This window comes from Crocuta crocuta, unplaced genomic scaffold (genome assembly GCF_008692635.1).
Source record: "Crocuta crocuta isolate KB4526 unplaced genomic scaffold, BGI_CrCroc_1.0 scaffold39, whole genome shotgun sequence".
NCBI classification, from domain to species: Eukaryota; Metazoa; Chordata; class Mammalia; order Carnivora; family Hyaenidae; genus Crocuta; species Crocuta crocuta.
In genome coordinates, this window is record NW_027533334.1 from 8,173,541 (window position 1) to 8,193,050 (window position 19,510).

Genomic DNA, 19,510 nt, shown 5'->3' on the forward strand with positions numbered 1-19,510 from the left:
CCTTACAACTTAAAAACATACATATGTAGGCAAACACTCAGTGACTAGGGAATTCTCTCCTCTAAGAGGCAGATCACCCCTTGCTGGCTCAAATGTTAGTATGTTGTCTAGTTTGGGGGATTGGCCAAAAAACAAAAAGAAGGAGAATCTGAGTTCTATTTATACTTCTAAACTATTTGACCGTTTGTTTTTTTTTTAAACTTAGGAGACCTATAACGTGTCCCTCTCCAAAGCTACTAGACCCCTGCACACCTCTAACACAGAGCTGGAATAATCTTTCCCAGCCGATGTTAATAACTCATCCTAAGTCAATGCTTCAGAGAAGAGGCTAAATTACAGAAACAATTCCTCAGGGTACAGTTAATAGAGACAGTGGATGAAAAGGCTCGCCAGTGGTTCCCCCTAAAGAACATTCTGGAAGTCAAAGACACCAGCTCATGAATTCAAAAAGGCTATTTCTAAGAAGGTGCCTCCAATGGTCTTGTAACTCTTCCTGCTGGACTACTGTGTGCTGTGCTGGCTCTGGTCCAAGCACTATGATGGCGGGGTGGGAGATGGAGGTCGACAAAAAATACATGAGTTATAAGGGCACCGGGGTGGCTCAGTTGGTTAAGCGTCCGACTTTGGCTCAGGTCATGATCTCAGGCACCCACATCGGGCGCTGACAGCTCAGAGCCTGGAGTCTGCTTTGGATTCTGTGTCTCCCTCTCTCTGCCCCTTTCCTGTTATCTCTCTCTCTCAAGTAAATAAACATTTAAAACATTTTCTAAAATACACAAGTTATAAATCCCCCTTTCTTTCCTTAAGGAGATGATGACTGAGTTGGGCAAAAGGCCACAGATGAATTTAATAGGCCCTTGAGAGAGCAGAGGGCAGAGGAGGACAGCGCAGATACACCAGCAAAGCAATCTTACTTCTGCAAGTCGTCTGGTCCGAGTTGAGGATGTACCCTTGTCTACATCTGCAGACGTATGAGCCGGGGGTATTGATGCAGAAGTGGGCACAGTTATGCTCCTGGATGCTGCACATGTGGACCGCTGTAAGGGAAGATATGGCAAGTTAAAGCAATGATGACACTTTCTCTGACTTCACCCACCCACATTCATTCAGAACCTTCTGTGAAGCAGGAAGCAGGACCCAAAGGAAAACAGGCTGCAGTCCATACCCTCCAGAGGAGTCACAGCCTCTTGCTGGACTAGGCAGTTCTAGACAAACGCCATCAGGAATCTATAGATAAAGGGCCACAGAGGGCTAAAGGGAAAAATGATGCTAGGTTGACATATGAAATGGCCAATATCCATAAAAACAGGTCTAAAATGATCTACAGAAAAGGGAAATTTCATGGTTCAATTAATAATATTCAACTGGGGAATCAGAAAGTTTGCTGATACCCGAGGGGGCTTTGGCTAACGTAGATTTTTCAGTGGGCAGCAATGGGCTTGTAGGAAAAGATATTAGTTAAATGAGGATATGGTAAGAGTCAATAGTTTTGGGGGACTATGAATCCCAAGAGCCACCTTTTAATATGCAAACGTGTTATACAGAATATTTTGGAGTAAAAAATGCATTCCTAAGTTCCATGTTTCCTTAATCTTTCTGTCAATTTAAAATATTACCGAATTTAGTATCTGAAGTACCTCGGCTTTCAGTAACATCAATTCTTGCATAGGTCTGTCTGCAGCTCATAAAAATTCTCATAGTTTTTTTTTTAAATCTTAATTTATTACTTTACTCAACATAATTCAACTTGAACATATTTAAAATTAACGAGCATCATTACAAACAGAGTACAAGTTATGCAAGTGTTCTCATAAACAAAAAAGATGTCTAAATAACAGAGGCTTTCAAAACCTAAGATTAATCTCATTAATCCAGTGCTTAGGAAAACTGAGCTACTGATGAAACCGATGGTGTAACATATATATATCTCATTACTTCTAAATAAGAAATACAGTGGGAAATAGAGGAGTAAAACTTCTAAAATTCTTTGTTTTTAATCTTTTAATGTTTATTTATTTTTTTCCTTACATGGTTTATTGCCAAGTTGGTTTACAAAAACTTTTAAAATACTTAACACTATAATTTAGATTGATTGTTGTGAGTTTATGATTGTCTGTTTTAACTTCTGTTAAGATACAAATAATGGGAGCACCTGGGTGGCTCAGTTGGTTAAGTGTCCCACCCTTGATTTCGGTTCAGGTCATGATTTCAGGGTTTGTGAGTTCAAACCTTGTGATGGGCTCCGTGGGGCTCTGCACTGATAGTTCAGAGCCTGCTTGGGATTCTCTTTCTCTCCCTCTCTCTCTCTGCCCCCACCTTGCTCATGCGTGCATACACACATGTGCTCTCTCTCTTTCTCTCAAAATATATAAACTTATCTATTCATCAATTGATGGAACTCAAGGGTATTATGCTGAGTGAAATAAGTCAGTCAGAGAAAGACAAATGTCATATGTTTTCACTCATATGTGAATCTTCAGAAACTTAAGAGAAGACCATGGGGGAAGTGAAAGGGAGAAAAACCCATTTACAAACAGAGAGGGAGGGAGGCAAACCATAAGAGACTCTTAAATACAGAGAACAAACTGAGGGTTGATGGGGGTAGGAGAGAAGGAAAAGTGGGTGATGGGCATTGAGGAGGGCACTTGTTGGGATGAGCACTGAGTGTTGTATGTAAGCCAATTTGACAATAAATTATATTAAAAATACATAAACTTTTAAAAAAGATACAATGTTTGGAAAGTTCATAGTTAAATCCAATCAGTCAGTTGTACTTTGATGTGAGAGAAATATGTTTCTGTAACCATAGACAATTTTCATAACCATTTTGTATAAAATGGGTATAAGAGGCGCCTGGGTGGCTCAGTTGGTTGAGGCTTTGACTCTTGATTTTGGCTCAGGTCATGATATCATAGTCATGAAATCAAGCCCGTCAAGCCCCATGTGGGGCTCCACACTGGGCATGGAGCCTGTTTAAGAGTCTCTCTCTCCCTCTCCCTCTGCAGCCCCCTCAGTAAAATGGGGATAAAAATAGCTCCTACTTCATAAGAGACTTGGAAGGGTTAAAATTCAGGGTTAAAATAATTAAGATGGTAAAGTGCTTAGAACAGTGCTCCAGGGACTGCCCCATATGTAGCAAAGGGAAGCATCGTGGTTTATTGTCTTATTTTACATATGTGGGCTCATCCTCTATGCACTGGTCGTCACTCAACACTAACTGCAGGTTTTATCCATGTTGGTGTATACACTATCTTACAAGGAATGTAAGATACACCCCAGAATGAAGGATGTTAAGATGTGAAGCCGTGTACAGTTGATCCTCATTATTCACAGATTCCATATTTGTGAACTTGCCGACTCACTAAAATGTATTTGTAACCCTGAAATCAGTACTCAAAATGAAATCCATATAGGCATACTCAGTGATGAAAAATTTGCCTCACCTCATGCGCACATTGCCAGCTGGGGTGGGATAAAGTGAAGTCCCACCTCCTCGTTTCAGCTCTCAGATGGTAAACAAGTATCCCTTTTGAGGTCTATATGGCACCTCATTTTATGATTTTTGTGCTTTTCTGTTGGTGATTTTGCTGTTTCACATGGCCCTGAGCACAGTGTCAAAGTGCTAGCATTTGCTGACATTTGCTGACATGAAGTGCTAGTGATGTGTGTCTGGTGCTCCTGGGTGCAAGCAGGTGGTAGGTGCCTTGCAAGGAAGATGTGTGCTCGATAAATTTCAGGCCCTGGCTTCAATAATCGTGCTGCTGGCTGTGAGTTCAGTGTTAATAAATCAACATGTATAGTAAACAAGGCGTCTTTAAACACACATAACAAGTTCATGTATTGATCGGTTAACAAAAATGTGGAGACTAGAGACTTGTAGGAACCCAACTCCATATTTCCCCCAGGAGCTGTGGTTCAGCATTTGCAAATCCAGCATTCACAAGGACTTTATAGAACATAATTACTGAGAATGAGAATTGACTGTATATCTTAGATTTGATCAAATATGTTAGATGTAGTTTAGTCCCTTCAATTGCTTTATCTATCGATCCTATGATTCTTCCTCATTGTATTTAGTCACTTCCCCATCAGCCGTCATTTGCACACTCCCAAATTTTCACTCGCATGATGCTGTGATGAATGTTCTCAAACACCTCTCCTTGAGCACATGTATGGTTGTTTTGCTAGGACTGGATCCCAGTTCGAATAGATGTGGCCTAATTGCCTTGCAAGGTAGCTCACACCAGCAATGCAGGAGACTAAAAATCTTCAGCACTTGGGATTATCAAAATGTTAGCTTTTGACAGTGTTATGAGTGGAGAATCATGATCCTGTTTTTAATATGCATTTGCTGTGCACCATGGAAGGCCCTCTTCCTTTCCTGGACTGTTGGAGCCAAATAACCCACAGGCATGGGGGTGGGGGGGAGTTCCTGAAGAACTTTCAGTGTGTCCCTCTCCGTAATGAAGGAAGTCTCAAGTTTGGAAACAAGCCACACAGCAGTTATCCACTGGTGTGAGGCCCATGTGATGACTGGTGCCCATCTTCCCCTGAGGACCCTGGCAGGCAACATAAGGGGGCAGGAGATGTGAGGCAGAGGACATATCTGTTGGGCAGCAGACAGCACAGTGTTGAAGAGGACAGCTTCTAGAAGCAGACTCCCTGAATGCTCAACTTATTATGACTTTGTATGAATTACTTAATTTCCCTAAACTCTACTCCCTTCTCCTGGCAAGTGGGGAAATTAAAAGAACTATTGCACAGGGTTTTAGAGTGACAGCTTGTTACCAAGGCTTGTTTTGGCTGTGTGCCATAGAAGAATTAGAACCAGGAGACTGTAACTTGGTACAATGGAAAGCACACCAGGTAAGAAGCCAGGAGACTTGTGTTCTGGTCCTGCTCTGCCTTGATCAAGGGAGGGAAGTGCAGGTGAGTTGGGTAGCCCTTTTAGACCTGTTTCTTCACCTGTAGACTAAAAGCATGAATGGTGTCTAGGGACCCTCAATATAGACCTTATTATTTTGTCTGTGTAGCACCCTGCCCCCAAATGTTCCCTTTTATAGAAACTGCCTTTCCTTCTCACTTCAAATGCATGGGGACTGTAGGAACTGCCCACGTGTTGGTATGAGGCAGCCCCACTCTCGGAGGCCAGTGACCAGCACAGGGTGTGACCATCAGAGTCTTTCTTGGCATCCAGGAGCTAGAACTGAGCGAAAAGAGACTTAAACCAAAGGCAAGTGAATATTGGGGGGCAGACAGGGTACACACTTTCTGCCCATGGAACAGAGAGGAAAGAGAGGCAGAGGGAGAAGGTAGAGAGAAAGTGGGACTGTCATTCATTAATATGACATATCATGTATATGAATATATATTCATTAAAATATACCTTATTTCCATGAGGTAATATAATACAACCCCCCCCTTAAAAACTGGTTCAAATTGAATTTCTGATACTTCCAAGCGAAAAGAATCCCAAATATATTTTTTAATGTTTTATTTATTTCTGAGAGAGAGAGACAGCGTGAACAGGGGAGGGTCAGAGAGAGAGGGAGACATAGAATCCGAAACAGGCTCCAGGCTCTGAGCTGGCAGCCCAGGGCCCGACATGGGGCTCGAACCCACGAACCGTGAGATCATGACCTGAGCTGAAGTCGGATGCTTAACCAACTGAGCCACCCAGGCGCCCCAAGAATCCCAAATATTTTTACTAAGATAAAATAAAAATGTTTCATCTGTAAAATTTTATGGATGAGTGACTGGTGTTTCCAAAAGCAATGTCATCCTCACACCCCTGCTGTCCTGTGGGAGCCACGTCCGTGGGTGACTGAAGGGGAGGTGACCATCCTGTCTCCTCCCCTGGCCAGCAATGGACGGATTTCTCAGAAGGCCTGATAGGTTGTAACTGGGTCAAGGCTTTGTGTTCTGGGGAAGCAATCACTAATCAGCAAACTAGGTCATTGGCAGGACAGGATTAAAAAAAAAAAAACTTTTTTAATGTTTATTTTTGAGAGACAGAGAGAGAGACAGAGTGCAAGTGGGGAGGGCAGAGAGAGAAGGAGACACAGAATCCGAAGCAGGATCCAGGCTCCGAGCTGTCAGCACAAAGTCCAACAGGGGGCTCGAACCCACGGACTGTGAGTGAGATCATGACCCAAGCTGAAGTAGGATGCTTAATTGACTGAGCCACCCAGGTGCCCCCAGGACTTGACTTTTTTTAACTAGGTAATATAAATGTGCATAAATGCCTATTAACAAATGTATAAATGATCAAAGGAATGGTAGGAGACTGACTGGGGGTCTAGAAAGGAACAATTACTGGGTACGTAGAGTCATTTGTTGAAATCAATCTGGCCTCCCGCTTAACACCAGAGCCCCAAAGGGCTGTAATAAGCATAGACTTTGCTCAGGCTGGTTGATGAAAGGTGTGTCTTGGGAACACTATCCAAGTCTTCTTTCGTGCCTGGCCTGGGTGGGGTGGGGCTGTTGGGGTAGGAACAGTCAGCCTCTGGGCTCCAAATACCAGGCTTGGCTGATACAGCAGGTAGCAAGAGGCGACTTAAAAGCAGCCCTGCCCAGCTTACAATGAGTCATCAGAGAGCTCAGCATAGACCTGCATTTTTCAGCCCCTAAATCCAGTGTCCTCTCTCCCTGGGTGGTAAAAAAGAGCCCAGGATGCGTAGGTTTTGGTCATCTTGTAGACAGGGCCTCAATTCACAGGCTACCTGGTCTCCGAGTTCCTCCAGTGCCCTCAGGGGTGGCCTGAGAATGCAACCCCGGCAGTCTCCCCCTCGCTGTGGCTGGCGTGGGAATTTACTGCCCGCGGACATAAAGCCACCGCTGTGCCCAAGTTCATGTCCACACGGCCAGGGAGAGCCAGAGCCAGGTCTCCCACTCAAGGGCGGTCGGGCTCCAGAGCCTACTCTGTTCCTAGTTTTATAATAAAGGACCTGCTCTGAGCACACAGGAAGACTGTCCGTCTCCTCTGGTCCGCAGAGAAGCAGCATTTTTCAGCTCTGCTCCAGGTGCAGGGGCCCCAGCCCTTCTTCCCTCTGAAATCCCGCCCCTAGCTGCAGCATGGCCCCACTTCCCTGCCTACCCCTTCGGCAGCATTTTTCAAACGTGGGTCACATCTCCTTAGCAGGCTACGAAGTTAAGAGAGAATATGGATGAGTTCTTGCTGTTGTTATTGTTGTTCTAACGAAACAGAAAAATCCATTGAAAATGTCTTTCCTTTCCTGGCTTACTGCTGTCGCCCCCCCCCACTCCCTTCGGTTAGCCAGGAAACTCCCACTCATCTTTCAGGGCTTTGTAGTACATAATGGTCAAGATGTAGGCTCTGAGCCACAATGCCTGGGCTCACATCTCAACTCTCCGACAGTGCTGTGTGACCTTGGACATGTCATTGAACCTCTCTGGGTCATAGTTTCCCCTTCCGTAAAATGAGAATTAGAAGAGCACCTACTTCACAGGTGTGTTGTGTGAATAAAATGAGTTAATGTAGGCTAATGGCTCAAAACAGTGCATGAACACATTAATATCAATAAATGGTAAAGATTAGGGGAACTTGGGTGGCTCAGTTGATTAGGCGTCCAACTTCAGCTCAGGTCATGATCTCGTTCATGAGTTCTAGCCCCGCATCAGGGTCTGTGCTGACAGCTCAGAGCCTGGAGGCTGCTTTGGATTCTGTCTCCCTCTCTCTCTCTCTCTGCCCCTCTGCCACACTTTCTCTCTCTCAAAAGTAAATAAAACATTAAAAAGTGTTTCAATAAATAAATAGTAATGATTATTATTATCATCTCCTTTCTAAAGCTCTCTAGGAATCCCTAGGGAGACCCAGGTAGTCTCTGACCAGAATTCCCTCAGTGCCTCCCTTCCCTCAATTCTCCAAGGCCTCTGAGGTGCACATTTTGGAGAGAGGTGCCGACATCCCACTTCTCTGTGATGAGAGCATCTTCCCACCAGCATGGAACCCTCAGGCCTGAAAAAACTGTAATCCTGATATTCAAAGTTGCTTATCCTTTCTCAGCCTGTTTCCACTTCTGTAAAATGAGAATAATAATAGCATCTGCCTCCAAAGCCTGTTATAAGTATGAAATGAAGAAAGTATGGAAAATACTTAGCCCCGGACAAAAATAGCTGCTGTTATCAGAGTGCAGCCCCGTAAATGTTTAAGGAACAAAACCTCACCGATGCCAGGAATTTGAAAGATGCTCGTTGCTGTGTGATAACTGGAGTGCAGACCAAAACGGGGACCACCTGCCTAACGGGCTGGTCCTCTGTGTACCTGACTGTAATCACACAACATGGTGCACCCTGAATCGGACTCTCCAGTTGATAACACCCGTTCACACATCTACTCTGTAGGTAAAATCCCAATTTCACAGAGTTGCAAAGTATCATACAGCTGGCAGGCGGGGATGGTGAGGCTCAAGTCTGCTCCTTCCCCTACCCCACAAAGCTTCCTATAAATTCCGGCGTGAATGTCAACCTCACAGCCGGTTCACCTAGCATGGCTGGGCTGTGGAGGTGGCCACCAGAAAATGGCTTACCTTAAAAGTGGAATTCATAACCCCTGGCTTGCGGCAGAGTAAAATGAGCAAGAACTTTGGAAGCGGAACCCACAACCTTCTGGCTGTGCGTTCCTGGGGAATTCACATACGCAGGCATAAAGTCGGAGGGATGGTATTGTGTTGCCTCCCCCAGATTTTTGCGAGGATCAAATACAAGAACAGGAAGGCAAGTGCTTTATAAATATTAGTTATTGCAATCTTTACTGCACCATTGATTAAGAGGCCCCAGGACCTCCTCAGCCTTTCAGGATGGGTCTGCACAGCAGAACCCTGCCATGGGGCGGGAGAGGGGGGGTTGGGTCCTTGGGCCACAGAAACAGGCGAATGGCAGAATCCCAAGATTTTCTTCGAGCTTCCAGATGACAACAAAGTGCGGGGTGGAGGATCTAACCTGCCTTTTAATTTTGCTGCCTGACCATGAAGCACACAGAGAAGCTTCTGATTCAGACAAGTCCATGGCCTCCGCCTCATGCTGCCTTTCCATTTGCTGACAAATCCAGAGCACTCATAAAAGAACTCCATTGACATTTTCCAAGACAGATGAATAAGCCCATCGATACTGTTACGGAACCAATGTCTTTTTTAATATTTCCAGGAAAAGGGGAACATAAATTCTGCAGAAGTCATTGAAAGCCATAAACCTTCAAATGTTTGCAGCGTGTTCCACCGGCTGACGTTGACCAGGAGGCCTGGGCCACGGCACGCCACAACACGGCCCTTCTGCGGCTCCAGGCCAAATGGCACTTTTGAAAATTCTCCAAGTGACATTGCAGAGAAAAAGGTTCTTTTTCCTTCATGGCATTGATTTTTTAAGTAAATCTTTTGACTTGAGAAATAATGGAGTCTCTGCTTTTTGAGGTTAGTTCTCAACATGGGATTAAAAAAACAACAACACCACGTCAAAACGCACCATCTTTCCTCCCTGAGGCTTCGGTGGAGAATCGGAGGTCCCAAGGCTGTGTAGACTCTGAGAACACAGTCAGAGTCCTCAGAGCCCCTAAAGGGGCAGGGTCCTACTCCTGGGGAGCTGGAGATGAGTATGGTCCTTAAGCTCATTCTCCACTCACACTCCCGGGGAACACTAGTTATTTCAAAATAGATCCTTCCTTTTGCTTCCCGTCAAAAAAGCATGGCAGGTGGAGGGGACAGGGACAAACGGAGGTGGCCAAGGTAAGACCAGACGCTGTTTACCAGGTCAGGAGGCACGACTCCAGTTTCCAAGGTAAGACACGGCCAGTTTACCAGGTCAGGAGGCAGAGGGGAGGCCGGGTGGCCCCCTGAGCCCCTGCCGTCCTCGAGGAAGACGGGACAAGAAGCCAGCTACTGAAGCAGGAAACGGGACTGGCAAGTGGACCTGCTTCATACAACTGAGGAGGAGCTCTGGGTGCAGGAAACTGAGCGCCATCTGGCAAGGAAGGGCGAGAGAAGCCCTGTGGAGAGTAGGGTTAGAAAGCAAGAGAGGGCAGAGGACCCTTGAAATAGAAGGCAGCTCAAGGATACGGGCAGGTCCCCCTCGCAGAAGGAGGGGACCAAACCTCAGCCCTCCCTGTGCATTGGGCCTCTTTGAGGAGAAAATACCCAGCACTAGCGCCACCATGGGGCAATAATTCTTGGCATTCGACCCCATCCAAGGAGAAAGTATGGAACTTTTTTGCCCTCCTGTTCTCATCTCTATTCCAACTCATAAATTCTAACTTAGGGAACGCCAGGGCAGTCCAAAGTGCTGGAGAAAAGCTTTGCCCATCTACTCGTACTCATTCTGCTGTCTGGGTTCAAATGTCCCTTCCCCAGAGAAATCTCCCTGGGCGCCCTGGCTTAGGTTGGGTCCTGCCCTGAATTCTTCCTCCATGACATTGTTCCGACTGCAGTTACTTATTTATCTGCGTCATTATATCCTCACTATCTGTCTCCTTGGTCAGAGTGTAGCCCCAGGAGAAGGCCGTGTCTACCCTGGCCTTTGACACCCCTTGTCAGCAGGGTACCTCGGACGACGTAGCACACAATCAACACAGGGAGATGAAAGAAGGAATCCTAATGATTCCCCCTGGAGGAGCCCCAGGGGAGCAGCACTTACTGCACAACTTGTTCTGGAACACCGAGGTCAGCGACTCCATCTGGCTGAAGTTGGCCACCAGGAAGACGTGGTCCTCATGCGGTTCGCTCCCGATGGCCTTCAGTGTGTTGAGGTCCACCTGGCCCACGCCAATGGCAAAGATCAGGATGCCTGTGTCCCGTGCCTTTGCGGCCACCTCAGCCACGGAGTCCTGTGGCCTCCCATCGGTCACGATCATTATGACTCGCAGCACATTCTCCCTCAGGGGCCGGGCCCCCTCTGCTTCTGAGAATGCGATGTTCAGGGCATACTGGATGGCCAGCCCCGTCATGGTGCCCGTGGACAGGTGCCTCATCCTCTTGACCGCACGCTCCACTTCAGACTTCCTCTTGAAGGTCTTGAGGGAGAACTCATTCTTGACGGTGCTGCCGTACTGCAGCAAGCCCACTCGGGTGACATCAGGGCCGATGTCCAAGAATTGCAAGATGTCCACAATGAACTCCTTGACTTTTGCATAGTCGTGGGTGTTAACGCTGCGGGAGCTGTCGATGATGAAGACCAGGTCTGCCCGCTTATTCTCACAGGAGCTCTCTGGGGAAAGAGGAGAGGTCAGATCCATCAGCAGAGGGCCAAGGCCCAGTGCCCTCCCTGGCTGTTGTTGGAAATCCTAGGGCTGGGGATCACCTTCCAGACCTCTAATCTCCACGGGTGTTTCTTCCCCATGCGGGGAAGCTGCAAGGGTAAAAAAAAACTGCGTGACTGGGTGATCATGAGTATTGGCTACAAACAGATACGATTTGTTTTTGCAAGATAAACACACACTTCAGTTTCTAGAAAGTCAACAATGCAGTTTTTAGGTGGGCACACACCTGAGCGGGGCCAAAATGATTTTATTATTTACCGTGTGCCGCATAAGCTTGGCAGGATACTGCAGGGAATATGCAAGGAGCCTAGGGTGGGGAGCAAAGCCAAGGAGCTTACGATCGACCTTGGAAACTTAACTAACAGAACACATGAAAGAATAATTTGTGTGGAGCAGTGAGGTGCTGACACTCGATGTTCAGAGAACCGGGATGTTAGTGGGCTGGGGTCAAGGAGATAGGACATGAACTGGCCTCACGCGGTGTTTGCTTCCAGAGAAGGAACACGTGGAGAGAGACACGTGAACAGAAGCCTGCGATGGCACGAGTGTGGTGGAAATGGAATGGGCGATGACATGCTGCTAGGAGGTGCAGACAGGAATGGAGGTGGAGGGCAAGCTGAAGCCAGCTACAAAAGGCCTGGGAAATGTGCACCTGATGCCACCGGTGATGAGCACGGTATATTAGCATCATACTATGTAACTCAGCTCACCTGCAGGCAGGTTACATGACAACAAGCCGGTGGAGGGTGGCAGTGGTGATGCAGACCATTGCTGCACTAATCTGGTTGGGGGACGGGAACTCAACCTCAACCAGGGGAGCGTGTACTGAAACTGGAGAAGGGACCGATCAAGAACAAAGGACACAGTTACGTGGGGAAAAGGTAAATGTTAAGTCTCTTCCTCACCCCCACCATACTTATTCCATTAGCCCCCAAACAAGAAGGCTAGAAGAGGTTTGAGTCTGTGGGTGAAACTCGTAACATCCTGGGAAGAGGCTGATAGGGGATGAGGTGAGAGCCTCCTGCCTCACAGGGTAGAGGAATTTCTCAGATGTTCTGAGCTACTGCCTCCAGCCAATAGCAGGGCGTGGGGATGGGGGTGAGTCCCTCCTCCCTTCCCAGATTCTGTAGCTAAATCCAGATTTGACAGGGATTAGAAAAGGGATCCCAAATGCTTGCCCTAAATCCCAATCACCACAGCTGCAAGAAAGAGAGAGAAAGCCAAATATGAAACAGTGAACCTAGTCATCAAAACGAAAAGTGGGAAAGGCCCATGAGGTCATCCTGTCCAGGCCGGCTTGCCAGGCTGTGACTCGTCCCGAGCGTCTGCACACACACCTCATCCACAGTGGCCTCACAAGTCTTCCAATTTGGGGGCGAGGAAGTACCCCCAAACAACAGCATCCTGCCAAGAGACCCACCTTGTGCTGCACCCATATAAAGCTGGGGCTGTGTGAATTCAAAGTGTGTTTCTCAAACCAGAGGCCCCAGAACCTGCCTTTGAGGACTCTGGGAGAATGATCAACATAAAACCTGATGTTTGTGGGATGTTTTAAAATCTATTTTCCAGAGCGCGTTCATCACTATGGCCTCATTTGATTTTCACAATATGTTCTTAAGGGGAAAGAGTAGCATCATCACACATTTGGATACACGAGAAAATGGAGGCACTGAGAGTTTGAAAATCCCTTATAATATAGAAAAACACCAACACCCACCTCATTAGGTGGTAGGGAGAATTCAAGGAACTGATGCGGGTGAAGAGCGAAGCCTTGGGTCCTGCATGTGGGGACCCCCTTATCTGCCCCAACTTCTCCTCATTTGTCTCCTGCTGGGCCCAGGCTGAGGAGGAAAAGGCCACAGTGCCTGCACATAGGCACCTGCCCTAGGAGACAAGTGGCTAAAATCCTGAACCCCAGGGGCTGCATCCACCCCGAGAAGCAGCTGGAGGGGGGCCTCTTGTAGTTTTCACAAAGGTGCCAACGGTCTAGCATATAGCCCTGGGTCGGGGGTGTGGATGGGATACATGCAGGTCCCAGGATGGAAGACAAGGGCCAGGACCCAGCCTGGTCCCTCTCCAGAAGCCACCCGCACCCCACCCTTGATGTCTGAACTTACTGCAGGGAGAATGTGACCCAGTGACCTCCGCCTGCTGAGGAGAACTGCAACCAGGCTCAGACCCCGCCAAGGAGGAAGATATTAGGGAAAGGCTCCTGGGAAGGGAGAGAGGAGACAGCACACTGGCTTCCTGAGAACTCTTCCTCAGGAGATTTTTGGAAGCAGGAGGTCCTCTGGGGTTGGGATCTTTGCTGTGGGTCTTAGTCATGGTGTCAACATCTCATCAAGCATCACGGACAATTGAAACGGAAGCTGGAAGTTATGTGGGGAATTATGTGCTAAACTGGATTAGCTCCTGTCAAAACAAATGTGTAGTTTCCACAATGCCAGGGCATTTACGAAAACACCACAAAGGTTCGAAATGCTGTGGGAGGAGCCAAGGGAGCTGTGACTGTGAGCTGAAAGCCAGTCCTGGCAGCCCAAGTGACCAAGTGATCCTCAAGAGAGCTCCTCAGGTCCCTTAGGGGCTCAGGACCACAGCCTTGCAGCTTGTCCCTGAGAGGGCCAGTTCGGTGGTTCTCAAACTTGATGTGCATCCCAATCCCCTCAAGGATTGTTAAAAACTAAGATCGGTAGGGTGCGCCTCCAGCATTTCTGATTCTGTAGATCTAGAATAAAGTCTGAAAATCTGCATTTCTAGAGAGTTCCCAAGGTGAAATTGATGTCCTGGCCCAGGGACCACACTTTGAGAACCACTAGTTTATGTACTAGAGGGATCTCTGGAGAAAAGAAGTTCTGGCAAGTCTGGACCTTTCCATCTCACTGTGAATTCCCCAAAGTGGGAAACAGTCTCATTCATCTTCTTAACCATGCCGGTGGGAATGGAGTTAAGTCTTCAGTCAACATTTGCAGAGTTAAATGGAATTCTGGGTGGGGGAGCAAGGTTTCAGATGGAAGGGATTGAGCCAGAGCAGTCAGTTCAAGGAGGTGGATGAAAACCACAAAGTCAGAAGGTTCTAGAGGAAGTATGGATTCTGGTAATAGAGACATAGATTCTAGACCCAAATCTGTGCCATTTTATGAGGAGGCATAGCCACTATTGAACTTCAGTTCATAGACTCATAGACTAATAAACTCTTAGAGCTAGAGGGATCTAAATAAAGTCCACGTCACTCACTTTACAGAAGAGGAAACTGAGGCTTAGAAATGGGACTCCACCTCTATGAGGCCTCATGGCTCATTAGGGTCAGTCCTGGACTATACTAATGGCTCTTCCTCTATCTCATGGTGGACACCTTGGAAATTCCCAATACAGCTGGCATTACAATATGAGCTTGGTAGATACTGGGGGCATTCTGAAATATTTTCTGTGATGAACCCCACAACTCTCCCACGTGGGGACTGCTAAGAGGCATTTCTAGACTCTCCTCTGTGTTCCTTTCACATATAGGTTCTGATAAGTGGCATCCCTAACCTGGGAGAAGAGCAGGCAACCTTCCTTCTGTCCCCTCCTGACAGACTTTCAACAGCACTGGATGAGGATTTGTGGGCACTTCATAAAATGTCATCCCTTGAACCACAAAGTGACGGTCTGGACCTTGTCACCAGCACTTCAGTACTGTCAGCTTGTCTTCGAAGCCCACAAGTTGGGCAAACAAGTGCCTCTTACTCTTGAACCTGAGCCAGAACAATTTCAAGCAACATTTCCACCCTAGCGGGATTACAGTGTATAACCTTGGAACTGTTTCCTCTTCTTGGGTTGCGGACTTGTCACTAATCAGCCTCCCTTGCTCTGGCTAAATTCAATCATGGCCGTGTAATTGTACAGTAAATATTTGGTGCCATCTGCCTGGGAAGATCCAAGCATGTTTGGAGAAGGAAAATATGTGAATATCTGTAATAAGAGTAAAATAATTTCATCCAGAGACTGAAAAGGAGCTTGCTCTGAAATGCTTAGTGATACAAAATAGTCCTATGATCTAAGTGTAAGTCCAGCCTCTACCTTCTGTCCATGTGATCTTGAGCTTCTCCTTAACCTCTCTGACCCTTAGTCTCTTCTGTTGTGAAATGGTGATAATAATACCTCCCAGGGATGTTCTGAAACTCAGAAGAATATTATAATAATTTATGGCTACTGTTTATTGAGGACTTAATAAGTACCGGGGCCTTGTTCTGAATATTTTTCATTCTTTGGCTTCTTTATTCTTCACACTCACCTTAGGGAGTAGGTACTGTTTCTTTTTTTTTTTTTTTAATATTTTATTTATTATTTTTGAGAGATAGATAGAGGCAGCGTGAGCAGGGGAAGGTCAGAGAGAGAGGGAGACACAGAATCCGAAACAGGCTCCAGGCTCTGAGTTAGATGTCAGCACAGAGCCCGATGCGGGGCTCGAACCCATGAACCGTGAGATCATGACCTGAGCCCAAGCTGGACGCCCAACCGACTGAGCCACCCAGGTGCTCCGAGTAGGTACTGTTTCTATTCCCATTTACAGGTGATGACAATGAGCCTAGAATGGCTAGTAACTAGCGCAGGGTCTCATATTTAGGAAGGAAGGGGCCAGGATCTGAACCCATTTTGTCTGGCTCTGTACCCTCTGCTCTTAACCACCAAGCAATACTCAGGAAGGATTTTACTCTTTCAGACCTGCCATTCACAGCACACTCAAGATACACCAGGACTGCACTGGCCTCACTTCCCTGGAATCACAGCCTGAAAGCTGTGGCTCAAACTTGTCTGCCTCCTGCCAAGTGCTTCTCTCTGCTACATGCCAATTTGTCTTTTTAAAAAATTTAATAAAATGATAAAACAGATGCTTGCCTCCCTGAATAGCAGTAACCCAGTAAACCAGGCTGCTGGTCATTTCCATTCTCATTCATCTGACAAGTGCTTGTCGAGAGATCAGTAGGAGCAAGGCCCCGGGGGGAAACTGAAGGATGGATGTGTGTGGTGGAGAGCAGAGGAAACTTGCATCCCATAAGCATTTGGTTTATGTGAGTTGAGGTATATGGGCTGGTCAAAGAAAGACAGCTGGAGAGACAGACAGACTGAGAGAAAAGACTACCATGTGGGGTGCCTGGGTGTCTCAGTCAGTTGAGTGTCCGACTTCAGCCCAGGTCATGATCTCATGGTTCACACTGATGAGTGGAGCCTGCTTGCGATTCTCTCTCTCTCTCTCTCTCTCTCTCTCTCTTTCTGCCCCTTCTATGCTCACTCTCTTTCTCAAAACTTAATTTAAAAGAAAGACTACCAAGTAACACAGCACCACAATCCTACCCAGCATCATATTCAATGAGAACATGTCCACAGATGCCTGAGACGTGGCCCTTGTGGCCAATTCGTATGGTTCTGTCACCACATGCCTCCAGACCGTGACTAGTTCTTGGGACTTACAGGTGATTTCATGGACATTTCAGAGCAATTTAGATGATTTTTTATCCTACGCCCCCAACATGACTTAACTTGCAACTCCCCTGTATTTAGGGCACTTGATTGGGGGACGTGCTTCTTGGCCAGGGCTGCAAAGACCACAGTCAGGTCCCTCCATCTCCAATTCCCGTATTAGTCAGTCACCAGCTGCTGTATGGTCCCTGCCAGACATCTGACGGTACTGTTGATGAGCTATGACCTTCTTTGAATCCATTATGCTCTACTCACATCTTCCTAAAGAACCACTGGGGAATATCCTGAAAACTTGATTCTATTCTATTAGGGAAACACCCTAGGCTTCTTAATAGTATCTAAAACATACCTTGGACTCATTAGCAAATCACTCCCCACTTGGTAAGATTTTCCAAACATTTTCCCAAATTCTGGGGCACTCATGGGTCTCTCAACACCACTACATGCAATGCTGGGAGCAACTGCTAAGAAGCCAAACTACAGAGTTAGGACCAGAAAGGACTTCTGAGTGCCGGAATAATGAGTCAAAACTAACAAGATGAAATCTAATTGGTATAAATGTCAAGCCCTGCACATAAGGCTCAAAAAACCAAGTGTACAAACCATAGGGAAAGAACATCTGCCCTGACAGCCAGTCATGTGATAAAATCTCAAGCTGGGATGGCAAATCCCAAGCTTTGCATGCCGTCCCCCCGGCTTCCAGCCCCGGCACCTGTGAGACCCCTAATCAATCCTAGGCTCAGAACCAAAGTTCTGCCACAGTGCAGCTCCTGGTCCGGTACCCCACGTTCCCTCCACCTGGTATCTGGAGGGGCCTTGGGGAATGAAACCGATTTGCCAACCAGACCCTTTGCAATCGGGCCCATTAGATCCCCCCTCCAACTATAATACCCCAACCATCTCATCAATGGCTTTCCTGGCCTGAGAGAATAGACTCTTCCAACAAATAGAACTCACTCTTCTCTTTACAGCAGAACTTTCCTATAAATGAATACTTTGGTGAGTTTCATTGATCAGAGTCACAATAGCTAAATCAGGCAGCTATAAATCTCAGGATACTGTTTCATCAAAGCAATTTCTTTCAAAGCCACCACCCTAAGGGTCACTGACAGCATGATCAATAATATTGATGGGAAGGGCACCTGGATGGCTAAGTGGGTTGAGCGTCTGACTCCTGGCTTCAGCTCAGGTCTTGATCTCACAGTTCGTGGAGTCAAGCCCCACATTAGGCTCTGTGCTGACAGCATGGAGCCTGCTTTCTCTCCCTCTCTCTGTCCCTCCCCTGCTCTCTCTCTTTCTCTCTGTCTCAAAATTAAAAAAAAAAAACTTTAAAACATAACAATGTTTATGGGAGAATGAACTAATGAAGTCTTTGGCCCAGCTCTCTCTGCTCTATACCTTATACCCCAGCAATATCAGTCTGTAGTTTCCTACATCCTCTCTAGGCTACTTCCTCAGCTTAACACTCAACCCTGTGGACACCTGTTTTTGAAAACCTTTCTTTGATGCCCCCTCCCCCCAGCCTAAATTCGGCCTTCCTCTGAGTCCCCGGGTACTTCCCCATCTACCTCTGGACATGCTCCCACCAGCACCTCATGCATGGAGCTACCCAGCCGCATGTGGTATCTTCTATGAACCCTTGGTACCCAGAAAGTTCCAGGTGTGATGCTCCATCATTGCTGTGATGTACACGTATGACTGGCAGGGGTGGAAGGACAGGGAAGAGTGAAGGTGCAGACACTCTAGGAACTGGGAGAGCTGGTCCATGGAGATACAATAAGGGACCCCACAGCAGTACCCGCAATGTCTGGATGACATCAGAAACACCTGCGGTGTGGGGGTGTCTGGGTGGCTCAGCCGGCTAAGCGTCCAACTCTAGACTTCAGCTCAGGTCATGATCTCATAGTTCAGGGGTTCTAGCCCTGCATTAGGCTCTGCATTGACAAGGTAGAGCCTGCTGGGTATTTTCTCTCTCTCTCTCTCTCTCTTTCTCTCTCTCTCAAAATAGATAAATAATCTTAAAAAAGAAGGAACACCTGGGGTGTATATTTAAAATGCTGAGCCCTAGGCAGCACCCTAGCCCTAGTCAATGAATTCACCCTAGTCAGTGAATCTGACTCTCTGGGGCTAGTGCCCACTAATCTGCACTTGTAATTCCTTCGGTTGATTCTTGAGACAAATCTGAGAGCTCCATCCCAAGGGGTATGTGAGCCAGAAAGACCATGTACCACTGAGCCAAAAGTCCAGAGGAGAAGACAGTAGCCAGGGGCCCCTTCCCAAGACTGAGAGAGACCTTGTAAATACGGCAACCATACATCCTGGATTTTCTCATGTTCTGTTCTGATGTTGGATCATGTACGTGTCAGGTATGTCCTGGCTTTCAACTAGGCTCAGAAAATAAATAAGGCAGGCACCATTATTACCCCCCAGTGAGGATGCTTAGAGTTTGAATGACAAGTCCACTGGCGTGGGGCAAAAGAGTGGTAGTGGGATAAGGATTTCAAACCCACGCCAGTCTGATGCTAGTACCTGCATGTTAGCCCCTACTTCCCAGTACGTGATGTGATGTAAAGAGTCTCCTATGAACAGGAAAAGGTCCCAGAGGAGAGCCTTACCTAGTTGTAGCTCCTGGTTGCCAATTAACACATTTTTTCCCCTCGATAAAATCTGGGCAGGACTGGCAGCAGAGACTGGATGAGCCCCAGGAGTTAAAGCTCAACTGAAGATACGCTCCCCTAGGGCACATGTCCTCTTCACTCTCTACCCTGGGCCAGTGCCCGAGGG

The 19,510-nt window shown here is 47.0% G+C and overlaps 1 protein-coding gene across 2 annotated transcripts in view; it reads right to left on the reverse strand.

Moving 5' to 3' along the window:
• Positions 1-19,510, reverse strand: part of MATN2 (matrilin 2) — a 117,603-nt gene that overhangs the window by 77,052 nt on the left and 21,041 nt on the right. For both annotated transcript variants that reach the window (XM_077748217.1, XM_077748216.1), the window contains exons 2-3: positions 10,645-11,214; positions 915-1,037 (exon numbers count right to left, since the gene is read on the reverse strand). In XM_077748217.1, the coding sequence (XP_077604343.1) occupies positions 915-1,037; positions 10,645-11,214 (693 nt within the window). The remainder of the gene's footprint in view (positions 1-914; positions 1,038-10,644; positions 11,215-19,510) is intronic.